We start from the raw sequence: 13,140 nt of genomic DNA on the forward strand, positions 1-13,140 counted from the left end.
TGGGAACAGTGTTTGGCATAACACCCATTCTTATAAAATCTCCAGTTGACAGAACACCACAGGAAATCTGCTCACTAAATCATAGATGGTGAATAACCTAAGTTGTGAATTCTTAAGCAAACTTTTCATGGATATGTCTATTTGTACAAACTGAATTGCAGCCGCTTCTGATTGGCTCTCCATTATCACATGACCCATTGCTGATTTATCCTTCAAGGGGACCAGCCACACCTTGAAGTTTCTCTGGAATGTGTGAATGGAACCGCCCAACCAAACTTTACACATTGTAATATGATCCATTTTGACTTCGGAAGTCAGAAAGGACACATCCCTCCCCCAGCCAGTGTCTTGCGCAAGTGCACCCCTCCCGCAAAGTGCCTTACCCCTGCGCAAGTACATCCCTCCCCCAGCCAGTGACTTACCCCAGCATGTGCATGACCTTACCCCCCCTGCCCCCTATAGATGGGGCATTATGTACGGATTGTTAACAGGCCTATTGAGTGTGAAGTGAATATTGACAGTGTGGTGACTTCTGGATTTCATCCACTCTAACAATGTCCCTTGTAGAGGATTGCAAGAACGTGATTAGTCTTCCCCAAGTTCCCTCTCCCCTCCGACCCCCCCCCACCCATGTCTCTTTCCCTCTCCTCCCCCCACCCCACCCTCTCTCTTTCGTTCCCCTTTCGGTCGCCCGCCGCTTCTCTCCCCGCTGGCCAGATGGATTGGAGGCTCGGCGTTGCCAAGGCCTCGGAGCTGCAGTGGAGGCAGCGTGGTGTTGCAGGGCTGCTCAAGGCTCAGCACAGTGGAGGTAACATGGTCGACGGATCGGCACTGTGGATGGATGCATGCGCAAAGGGTTAGTGTAAATTGCGCTGTGGGAAGGGGGACGGAGTCGGTGATATTTGTCCTAACTCTCGCTTGAGACGCATGCACAGAAGGGAGACTTAGTACAAATAGTTACTCTGATGTTTTAGATAATTCACCATTGAGACAGTTACTTTCCATATATTATAATTGTGTTAAGTAATCTCAGTTTACACAATCTATTGGACTAAAACTTCAACATTGAGAAAATTATATGTATGCAAGAAATTGCTCAACAATAAATCTCAGTATGCTGCTAAGGATACAAAACAGCAGTTCTACATTGATTAGCCTTACCTTCTTCTTTAAACTTTTTAAACCGTGGAAGGTCATATTTATACATTCCATACGCTGTTTCAGTTGTCAGCTTTTCCGCGTTAGGGATGAAGTCCTTTAGCGCCTCAACCAATTGTGATTTTTGCATATTTTTTGCTTCAGTCATGTCTTGGCAAAAAGGTAGCATCTCCTCCTGAAAGTGCTGGACAGCTGTGCTGCCGTCGTTATTGTCACACTCTGGCGAGCGCTGCTGCTTCTTTTTCTGCCTCTTTCGAGTTTCCAAACTCTTGTTCGGTTCTGTGATGGACTCGGGTGTAATGATCACCGTGTTCACAGTGCTCAATGCAGAAGACTGCGCAGGTCCATCCTGCCTCAAGTTCTTGGTTCTGCCAGACGTCTTGCACCCCGACAGACTGTCTTTCTTTCGCTTGCACCTCTTGGAGGTTTCGAAGGTTTCTTGGCAACCTATGCTGGAAGTATACATTGTTTGCTTGGTCTGTTCTGCAGTGATCTCAGCAAAGTTACTATTTTTCTCAGCCTTAGGGTGGTTCATTGTCCTGTCCTCTGCAATCCCACCTGGACGGCATTTTACTTTATGTTTCTTGAAAGAATTAAGACTTTCTTCCACAGTTTCAAATGGAAGTGCACTGCTTATTTTACGCTTCTTGATAGATTTTGGTGGAATTTCAGAATCATCGAGGGAGGCAACTTTGTTAATATTGATCTCAAGTTGAACTTTCTTCTTTTTCTTGCGTTTTTTGGCTGACGTGTCAGCAGATTCTGAAATTCCACTTTCTTGGCAAGGATCCGTTGCAGCCGTCTCTGAATCATTTCCACCATCCGCTGATCTATAATGGTGTTTTTTGCTCTTTTGGTTTCCGCCAACCCCTATCAATGTGGAACTCTGGCCCTGTTGCATAATCTCCACTGCAGAAACACACTCATCTTCTGCTGAACTGGAATAATGCTTCCTCTTCTTTTGGCCACCTTTGCCACCCACTAACTTGGGATTCTGGGTTGCTTGTGGAGTCTCTTTTGCAGTAATCTCTACATCATCTTTCACTGCCTTTACGTGGTCCTTTTTCTTGACGCCACTGCCTACTAACCTGGCACTTTGCAGCTTTCGTTTAGTCTTTACTGCAGACTCTGAAACACCCGCCTCTTCTGCCGAGCGGGAACGATGCTTTTTTTTATCCTTTTGGTCGCCTTCATTACCCAACAATCGGGAATGTTGTGTCTCTTCCTCAACCTCTACCATACTCATCGGTGAAGCATCACCATCCTCCGCTGACCGGTGCTTTCTCTTTTTTTTCTCACCATCGCCTACTAACCTGGGACTTTGCACCTCTGAATCGGCACATGCTCCCTCGGATCTGGAATTGTGCCTCTTTTTCTTCTTCTTCTTCTTCTTCTTTACCCGTTTTTGCAATTCTGCTCCAGTGTCCACCGTAGCAGACTCTGAACCATCACATCCTCCTGATGACCTGGGACGGTCTTTCTTTTTCCGCTTCTGTTCACCATGACCTGCTGACCAGGGATTTTGCAGCTCTAAATCGTTACATTCTCCCTCTGATCTGGGACGGCATCTTTCTTTTATCTTCCGTTTCTTTTCATCAGCGCCTACATTCTGGAGATTTTGTACATCATCTTCAGTGTCCACTGCAACAGTCTCTGAAGCATCACATCCTCCTAATGACGTGGCACGGTCTTTCTTTTTCTTCTTCCGTTTCTTTTCACCAGGACCTGCTAACCTGGAATTTTGCACCTCTTGGTCAGTCTCTACAGTAGCAGTCTCTGGAACATCATCTTCCAGTGATTTGGAAGAATGCTTCTTCTTTGCATTCTCACTGTGATTCCACTTTTTCTTCTTCGTCTTGTGTAGCACATCTTGCATCATACCCCTGCCTTCCCTGATCGCTATCTCCCTGTTCTCAAAAATGAAAAGAAATATTGGCGTAAGCAAACAAAATATCTCAATTCTTAGGACTTTTGCCTTTCCCATAAAAATTAACAGATATTCTTTTATGCAGCTTTTGAGAAAAAAAGATTCCTGCAACAGGATCACTCAAAAAAATGCTGCTGTTCTAATTAGTGTTGCACATTTTCAAATAGAGCTGAGGAGAATTACTCCACGTCATGAAATAGGTATCGAATGCACGGGTTCTATTTAGATGGCAAGTGAAACCAATGAACAGCAACACCCATTAATTCCCCCTCTTTTTATATTCACCATACTCGTCGCCTGATTTTTTATTAATATACTATGCACATATGTGCCCGTATCTATTCAGCAGTACTTGTTTCCCAGTTGTCTCCTGTTGGGACGCAGCTATGGGTACTAGTCGACCTCCGATGCGTCATCCAAGTGGCCACTCTTCATGTATCAGCCTAGACAGAGAGCACTGACAGGCTTTCAACCCACATTCTATCCTGCGTAAACTAGAGGTGATCCAAAACTCGGCTGCCCATGTCCTAACTCGCACCAAGTCCTGCTCACCCATCACCCCTATGCTCACTGACCTACACTGGCTGCCGGTTATGCAACGCCTCGATTTCAAAATTCTCATCCTTATTTTCAAGTCCCTCCATGGTCTCGCCCCTCCCTATCCTTGTAATCTCCTCCAGCCTAATCACTTATGTGGCTTGGTGTCAAATCTTTTTATCTCATAATACTCATGTGAAGTGCCTTGGGACATTTCACTACATTAAAGGCGCTATATAAATACAAATTGTTGTTTTGATCCTGTCCTCAGCTGTAGCCCAACCAATTGCACTGTCCTTCAGTGTTCCTTATATGGTAAGCAAGAGCCCTGATTAATCTTTTTTTTAAAATTCATTCAGTTTGTGAGCACAGCTGGCAAGGCCAGCATTTACTGCCCATGTGTAGCTGCCTCGAGAAGGTGGTGGTGGTATTCTAAGATTTGATACAACCGAGTGGCTTGTTAGGCCACTTCAGAGGACAGTTAAGGACAGCATGCTTCCTCCCCAAAGTGCATTTGAGTAAAGCTTTGTCTCGATTTATATGAAATGATCTTTAACATGTACTATTCCACTGTGTCCATGGATCACTTTCTCTGGTTATCACAACCACCCCATCAACTTTGATGCCACTTCAACTTCAACATCTCTCTGCAATCCACCTCTATTGCATGGCTCTCTCCTGGTTTTGCTATACCGGTCACAACAAAGACATAACACTTGCAATCGCTTCTCCTCCTCTGCCTCCAAGATCACCTCCAGAGAGGAGATGCCACGGCTCCTTTCCTTGGTCCCTTTCTCTGGCCTCCCTTAGCGATATCATGCAGAAGTACAGGGTCTATTTCCACACATTGACTGATGCCACCCAGCTCTATATCCCCGTCTCTTCCATTAATGCAAAACTTGCAAGCATAATCTTCAAGATGCTTGCCTGACCTACAGCTTCAATGATAGAATCATATATTCAGCACATTGTACCTGGGCCGGCTCTTTGAAAGAGCTGTCCAACAAGTCCCACTCCCCTGCTCTTTTCCTATAACCCAGCAAAATTCTCCTTTTCCAGTATATATCCGATTCTTTTTTGAAAGTTACTACTGAATCTATTTTCACCACCTTTTCAGTTAGTGCATTCCAGATCATAACTCCCTGCGTAAAATAATTCTCATTTCCACCCTGGATTTTTGGCCAATTATCTGAAATCTGTGTCCTGAGAACATAAGAAATAGGAGCAGGAGTTGGCCATACGGCCCCTTGAGCCTGTTCCACCACTCAATAAGATCATGGCTGATCATCGACCTCAACTCCATTTTCCCGCCCAATCGCCACATCCCTTGATTCTCCTAGAGTCCAAAAATCTATCTATCTCAGCCTTGAATATACTCAAAGACTCAGCATCCACAGCCCTCTGAGGCAGAGAATCCCAAAGATTCACAACCCTCTGAAGTGAAGAAATTCCTCATCTGTTTTAAATGGTCTACCCCTTTTCTGAGACTATGCTCCCTAATTCTTGACACTCCAGGGGAAACAACCTCTCAGCACCTACTCTGTCAATCCCGTTCAGAATCTTGTATGTTTCAAGGGATCACCTTTCATTCTTCTAAACTCCAGAGCATAGACCCATTCTACACAATCTCTAATCATAGGACAGCCCTCTCATCCCAGGAATCAATCTAGTGAACCACCTCCAAGGCAAGTATATCCTTCCTTAGATAAGGAGACCAAAACTGTGCACAGTACTCCAGGTGCGGTCTCACCGAGGCCCTGTACAATTGTAGCAAGACTTCCCAACTCTTATGCTCCAACCGTAATCAGGGCCATAACGTCCATTTAGCAGTCAATACACTGTTAAAACCCCAGTTACACCTAAATCGAACAAGGTCTAACATTTAATGGGTTAACAACACTGACAATCAGTCTGCAGGCACATACTTCTACAACTAGATGGCACTTCATAAACTCAAGCTGCAGATCTTCATACCTACAGCATCCCTATTCAGACAGCCACACCACAGATAATAGGACATTGCCAAAAATCCTAATCTCCCTGCTGGGCAACAGCAAGTTTGGTAAAACGACTCAATTGTTTCCCATTAGTTCACCCCTTTCTATCTGTTAATAAACAATGCATGAAACTTGTGTCTTTTTCAATTCTGCAGGGTACTCCCACCCCACAGGACCCACTTCCCATCTTCCTGCCCAGAGTATCTTTTTAAATACTTTTCCTGCCATGATTACCTGTTTTTAAGCTTTCCTGACTAATTTCAGTAGCCTACCCAGGTTTTTACGAGATTAAATCTTCAGGCTGTTCCCACTACCTCCCTCGACAACTGCAGCTGCACAGGTCCACCACGAGATGCAGCATGCAAGCTCAAGATCATCATCATTACATCTACATCTTGCAATGATAAAAGTTTGCTTTGTCCCAAGTTTCCATGGGCTGGAGATGCACCATCAATGCTTCAACTTTAATAATGCTGCTTTCCACTGTTTGATGTAAAGACAATCACAGATATTTAACAATCTCTAGTTTTTTTTCTCTAAAGCAGATTGCCTTTGAGTGTCAGCTGTGGCTCAGTTGGTCGCACTCTTGCCTCGGAGTCAGAAGGTTGAGAGTTCAAGTTCCATTCCAGAGACTTGAGCACAAAAATCTGGCTGACACTTTCAGTACAGTACTGAGGGAGTGCTGCATTGTCTGAGGTGCCATCTTTCAGGTGAGATGTTAAAACCGAGGTCCCATCTGCTCTCTCAGGTGGATGTAAAAGATCCCATGGCACTATTTCAATGAAGAGCAGGAGAATTATCCCCAGTGCCCTGGCCAATATTTGCCCCTCAAACATCTAAAAAAAAACAAATTATCTGGTCATTATCACATTGCTATTTGTGGGAGCTTGCGGTGCTAAAATTAGCTGCCCCATTTTCTACCATCATCATCATAGGCAGTCCCTTGAAATCGAGGAAGACTTGCTTCCACTCTCAAAGTGAGTTCTCAGGTGACTGTATAGTCCAATACAGGAATTACAGTCTGTGGGACAGACAGTGGTTGGAGGAAAGGGTGGGTGGAGAGTCTGGTTTGCCGTAGGCTCCTTCCGCTGTCTGCGCTCGGTTTCTGCACGCTCTCGGCGACGAGACTCGAGGAGCTCAGTGCCCTCCCGGATGCTCTTCCTCCACTTAGGACGGTCTTTGGCCAGGGACTTCCAGGTGACCATACACAGTTGACACCTCAAATCGCTGGAAAAATACCACCAACAATGTCTCCACATTTTCTACATGACAACAATGATTAGATTACACACCAAAAGTGCTTCGTTAGCTGTAAAGCGCTTTGGGACGTCTGGTGGTCGTGAAAGGCGCTATACAAATGCAAGTCTTCCTTTCTATTTTAATCTTTGTTACAGCCGAAAACATGATCCGTTTCCAACATGGACTTTGACCTGGGGTGTGTGTTGCCAACATTGTTTTTTGCTGTTGTTTCAACAACCAGATAGTGTTTGGATCCAGTGCCCACCCACTTTAATAAAAGAAAATCCTTTTAATACCTGGTGCTGATGCGCCAACATCTTCGAAGCGAGGGGGTTACACGAGCAAGGGAAAAAGGAAAGAAAGAGAGAGAGAGAGAACGGAAGTTGTCGCCTCGTTGCAATCTCCAGACCGCTGGCGCCTTTTTGTTAAACTCTAAATTCAGAGTTTTCGACTGGCCTCCACACCCTCTTGTAATTTTAAAGCGTTAAATAAACCATCTGTGCTAGCGGGAAACATTACAATTCGAAAAAACTAAATTTTAAAAAAAACTTTTTCCCCCCCTCAGCGAGTCACACGGCGCCGCTTACCTTCCAATCGCTCACCTCGCTTGTCAACTTTGCGCCGGAAACAGAAGCGGAGCGGAAGTCACCCCCCCCCCCCCGCGAAAAGGGTTGGAGGTCACCCGAGCCCTTGGCAACGGATGTTCGGTCTCAGATACCGTTGCCAGGGCAACGGGCTCCCACCAGCAGAAGCCTTTGGCGTTCCGTGGAACCAGCTAGCTGCACGACGGATCTCTGTATAAAGTGATGTGACAAGTTTAAATGTGCGTGTGCGTGTTTTCTGGCTCACATTGAAGGTGAAAGAGTGAAGAAAATAAACACACCTAGAGCTAATGTACTTTTGAGTTTATGTGATAGAGTTACCCAAGATAGAAAGAAAGACTTGCATTTATATAGCGCCTTTCACGACCTCAGGACGTCCCCCAAAAGCGCTTTACAGCCAATGAAGTACTTTTTTGGGGGGGAGTGTAGTCACTGTTGTAATGTAGGAAACGCGGCAGCCAATTTGTGCACAGCAAGATCCCACAAAGAGTCATCATCATCATCATCATAGGCGGTCCCTGGAACGAGGATCCCACAGAGATAATGTGATAATGACCAGATAATCTGGGTTTTTTTTGTGACGCTGATCGAGGGATAAATGTTGGCTAGGATACCGGGGATAACTCCCCATGCACTTCTTCGAATTAGTGGCCGCGGGATCTTTTACATCCACCCAAGAGGGCAGGTGGGGCCCTCGGTTTAATGTCTCATCTGAAAGACAGTGCAGCACTCCCTCAGTACTAAATCAGCCCTAGATTTTCATGCTCAAATCTCTGGAGTGGGACTATGAACCCACAACCTGCTAACCCAGAGGCAAGAGTGCTACCCACTGAGCCATAGCTGACACATAAAACAGAAATTGAAGTTCAAAAATTTTCAAGTATTTTGTTGTTGTTGTGATAGATTTGTGGTAAACTAAATTTGCGTAGTTTCTATTAACTACAGTGAAGCATGTTTTACTTACCGGTAAGTTTATTTTACTAAATCTGCTTAAAGTGACCTGTTTAATTTCAATGGGGCTATTGAAGTACTGTAATTTATGATATAACATTCACTTCAGTTGCTCATTAACCCTTATTTCTTCCCACAGTGAACTCGTCTAGCTTGAATCCGACAATAAAGTGAGCGCGTGCGAGTTCCCCTCACTTGGCAGCAGTCAGCCAGCCTCAGGGAGCGTGAGAATCCAGAATTCCTCACCATTACAGATTACTCAGATATAAGAGAGAGATGTTACCTATTTCACCATGGTCGGAGACAGATCGTGTTGGGGAGGTCAGGGACTCCATGCTGATCAATCCTCTTTTAATCAAGGTAAGGACTTGAGGAGTCACAACCCTGGCAAGCAGGGTCAAAACAAAATGCAAAATCAGCTCACATTTAGTGAATTTTTCTGAGGAATGCCATAAAAAGGCAATGCAATGTCAAAATTCGTAGGCTGTTTTCATATGCTCTTGGAAACGATTTGACTTTTTAAAGGAAATGCCCAAAAATGATGGCTTATGGAGGAGTAAAAAAAATGGAGCAGACTATCCAGTTTATTACATAATTTACTACAGGTATTGACAAAATCATGAATGAATTACAAAATATTTTATATAAACTGATTAATGTCATCCTTCTCCATTGTGTATTTTCTTTATATAAGACATGGGGTAATTGTGCTATAATTAATAATAGAATTTACATTTTATAGATTTTATGTTAATGGTGATTATTAGACTATGGAGGGCTTTCCAGTGTTTATTGACTCTGTACAGAGGTGTTTACCGCTGACTAGCAAATCTCCTAATTAACAATTAAGTACTTAATTCACTGGGTACATTTTGGCCCAGTTACTATGTTCCAAATAGGGCTAGAAATTTGGCGATTTTGCGACTGGGTTTTTGGCGAAAACCCGGTCGGCGGTAAATTCAGTGACCTTTTTGCGATGGCGCTTTCCACCGGGAGAGAAGTACCATCGTGCAATAGTCGAAATAGCGTTTTCGCCAGAAATTTGGCTCTCTGGGCACCCGTATTTTGCGCCCAGAATACCGACAAGGCAAAACCTGTCGTGGCAGCCCTGCCAGCAGCGGTAAGTATGAAGACATGCAAAAAGGTAAGTTAAAGTTTTTATTTTTTAATTCTTTTTCAACGATTCGATAGATAAGTGTCTTGTAAATGTTTTGTGAATTTTTTTTTTTCCAATTTATTTTTGGGTGTTTTTCCGCCCTTCCAAGGCCTCTCTCGCAGCGGTATCGGCCTCGGACAAAAGCTGGCGAAATTCGCGGTTTGCGCCGTGCATCCTCATGCGACGCCGATTTTTACCGCTGCGTAAATGAAAGGTTGAATTTCCGGCCCACTAGCAGTAGTGAAAAAATACCGTTTTACGCTGAAAACCGAATTTCTAGCCCTATCTCTTTGAATCTCACCAGTGAATCATGGAACAAACACGAATACTTGACCATAGAATTAAATGAAAAACGACACATTTAATGTTGGCTGCTGTGCCGAAAGAAAATGTCACTATTTTTCAGTTTCATGCAGCTAGCAATAAAAGCACTACTAGTGTTTGAAAATGTAAAAACATTTGCGAGGTTTGTAACAGAAAGAGAGAGGCAAGCACTCGCATTTATATGGCACCTGGATGACCCAAAGCGCTTTACAGCTAATGAAGTACTTTTGAAGTGTAGTCACTGTTGTAACGCGGCAGACAATTTGCACACAGGAAGATCTCACAAACAGCAATGAGATACATGAACAGATAATCTATTTTCAGTAAGGGATTCTCATCTTTGTTTTCAAATCCCTCTATGGGCTCACCCTTTCCTATCTCTGTAATCTTCCCCAGCCCCACAACCCAGCCCGAGATGTCTGCGCTCCTCTAATTCTGCTCTCTTGAGCATCCCTGATTATAATCGCTCAGCTATTGGTGGCTGTGCCCTCTGTTCCCTAGGCCCTAAACTAGGGCCTCTCAGCCTCTCTTTCCTCCTTTAAGACACTCTTTAAAACCTACCTCTTTGACCGAGCTTTTGGTCACCTGCCCTAATTTCTCCTTATGTGGCTTGCTGTCAATTTTTTTGTCTCATAATACTCCTGTGAAATGCCTTGCTACGTTTTACTACGTTAAAGGCATAAGTTGTTGTTGTTGATAAATATTGGCCAGGAAACCAGGAGAACTCCCCTGCTCTTCTTCAAATTGTGCCATGGCATCTTTTACGTCGACAGAAGTAGCTCTGGTTGTGATGTTATTATACGGCGTGATGGATTTCATATCACACTCTCAAGTGATGCATCATTTTAACGGGTAGAAATGAGCCAAATGTTAGCTGTAAAAATAGGGTTTAGAGCATGGCTTACAGTTGTCTATGAGATATATATACAAAGAAACACTGCAATTCAATTTTCTCTCAGATTCTGCTTAGACTGGATATAGAAAAATATGCAGTAAACAATATTATTTTTCAGTCTCCTTGACCAAAGTTGCTGTATAAATTTTGTTTCGATATTATTTAAAAATATTTGCTTCTCTATTTTCCACAAAGGTGATGGGGAAATCAGAAGGTAAGTCAACTGCTGCTGCTCTATCTGGCTGGGCCACCTAGGCAGCCAGTTAGAGAGCAACATGGGTAGAGATTTTCTAACAGTTTATGCTTCTGGCCTCTTGCCTCGGAAATAACGTACGAGAAGTACTTCTTCTCTTCTTAGGCAGTCCCCCGGAGTCGAGGATGACGTGCTTCCACACTAAAATTGAGTTCTAAGATGACTGAGAGGACCAATGCGGGATCAGGTGGAGCAGATGGTGGTTGGACTGACGGGTGGGTGGGGTGCTTGATTTGTCGTAAGCGCCTTCCGCTGTTTGCATTTGGCTTCCGCGTGCTCCCAGCGAAGAGACTCGAGGTGTTCGGCGCCTTCTCGGATGCTTCTCCTCCACTTTGAGCGGTCTTGGGCCAGGGATTCCCAAGACTCGGTGGGGATGTTACATTTTTTTCAAGAAGTACACTGCAGAGACAAAGGCAAATAAATAGGATTTAAAACAAATAGAAGTTTAAAAAAGGAAGAACATTAAATTAGTGAAACAAATCAAGAGAAAAAAGGAACAAATGAAAAAGAATCAGTGGCTCCCTTGATGGATCAACTAGTGAAGAGAGTGAGTAGCTAAGCCGTAAAGACCAGAAAGATCCAAGGACCTGATCCCCAGCATCTCCTCAATTAGCTGATCTTAATGGGGCTGGCAGTTTGAACGCTACAATTGGCCGCAGCGTCCTTGGGTCAAAGAGAAGAAAATTGGCTAGGGTTCCCACTTCTGATTGCTGCAAGCGATCCTTCCTGGTAGTAAATTTGTGTGCACGTTGGACAAGAGTAAGGTGGGACGTGGCTGTGCCGCCCCCATGGAAACATTTTTTTTTTCGTAGCCAATCTTTCCAATTCTTTGTCAGATCACAAACGCCAGAGGTCACCTTGCACACATCAAGGATCACCCTGCGCTAATGCTCTTAGCCAAAAGGCCTAGAGCCCAAGCACCGTTCCTGGAAGTACTGCAATACCAGGTTCGTGCCATGGAGGTGGATGGGTCAGCAACCCCACACACCTCCGTGGAGGTGGATGGGTCAAGCCACCCCACCCACCGCCCCCATGGAAACATAATCCGGTGACACTCACTGTCACGGCTCGCTCATAAAGAGTGTCCTCTTGAGCAAGGTACTGGAGGGCAAAGATTTCAACTCCAGCAAGGAGTCAATGGCTTTCGAAGAAAGAAAGAGAAGGGCGGAAAACTGGTGGAAAAATAAGACTGAAAGGGAAATAGGAAGGAATTGCGTTCCCTGTTGTCTGGCTATGGAATAACATTAGTGACAATCTTTGAAAAAAATTATGCCTCAGGCTATTCCCACCTTCCCTGATGGAGGGTTTTAAAAAACTTGTGGTAATCACATATTTGGAAAGAGAAAAATAATGAAAGTAAAATGAAAAATGCTCACTTACAATTGTTTTTATGCTAGATTTGAATCTGGTAAGAACTTAGAGTAATAGTGTGTAATAATTTACTGGACATACAATGGAAAATACAGGACAGTGTAATGATGATATGCCTAATATGCTGCAATTGATTTTGAATGAGAATTTCCCTTTCTTTTCACTTAAAAATGTTGCCTCACTGAATGCTGGCTGTTGTCGTTTGAAACATAATTTCACTATTCATGATATACTATGAAAATATCATTATATTAATGAGTTTCCAAACAACAATCACCCATACCAAGGAAGCTTATAAACTGCTATCGGGAGTGCAGTGCTACATAGCAGATTCTTTATTTTCCACTTGGTGGCGCTGGTGCAACAGCTAAGACCAGGGACCAACTTACCCTGTCATAACTTTAATTCCCACCACAAAATAAGATTTGCAATTCAAAATACAGACTGTGGAAAAGAATACAATGTGGAGGTTTCTTCATTTTTTTCATTAGCTACACAGGTTTCAATATAATAAAATGGAGGATACTTAATAAGGATTTGCAGAAGTTTATACAACTTGAAAGAAAGATCTGATTATTGAGGGGTAATAAACTCTTCGAGAGTTGTTGCAGCCTTACTGGCAGAAAGCTCTGTATACCAATTTCCTGCTGAGTATGCTGTTTTTAAAAAGTTGTCATTAAAAAGAATGTATACATAATTTACATTATTTTGTCTCTACCTATAATGAATA

General features: G+C 43.6%; 2 protein-coding genes across 7 annotated transcripts in view; one reads left to right on the top strand and one right to left on the bottom strand.

The window, feature by feature from the left end:
• The window catches only part of LOC139233201 (transcription termination factor 1-like), a 53,422-nt gene extending 45,897 nt beyond the window's left edge, over positions 1-7,525 (bottom strand). The window contains exons 1-2 of one of the 5 annotated variants that reach the window (XM_070863862.1): positions 7,446-7,525; positions 1,162-3,065 (exon numbers count right to left, since the gene is read on the bottom strand). In XM_070863862.1, coding sequence (XP_070719963.1) covers positions 1,162-3,037 — 1,876 coding nt within the window. In that variant the 5' untranslated portion in view covers positions 3,038-3,065; positions 7,446-7,525. Of the gene's footprint in view, positions 1-1,161; positions 3,071-7,154; positions 7,323-7,445 lie in introns of those variants that run through there. The other 4 variants (XM_070863864.1, XM_070863863.1, XM_070863860.1 and 1 more) reach the window with 4 other exon arrangements.
• The window catches only part of cfap77 (cilia and flagella associated protein 77), a 206,156-nt gene continuing 200,539 nt past the window's right edge, over positions 7,524-13,140 (top strand). Inside the window, exons 1-2 of one of the 2 annotated variants that reach the window (XM_070863867.1) lie at positions 7,524-7,714; positions 8,551-8,771. In XM_070863867.1, the coding sequence (XP_070719968.1) occupies positions 8,688-8,771 (84 nt within the window). In that variant the 5' untranslated portion in view covers positions 7,524-7,714; positions 8,551-8,687. The remainder of the gene's footprint in view (positions 7,715-8,550; positions 8,772-13,140) is intronic. The other variant, XM_070863868.1, reaches the window with a different exon arrangement.

Source organism: Pristiophorus japonicus, chromosome 20 (genome assembly GCF_044704955.1).
Source record: "Pristiophorus japonicus isolate sPriJap1 chromosome 20, sPriJap1.hap1, whole genome shotgun sequence".
Taxonomy (NCBI): domain Eukaryota; kingdom Metazoa; phylum Chordata; class Chondrichthyes; family Pristiophoridae; genus Pristiophorus; species Pristiophorus japonicus.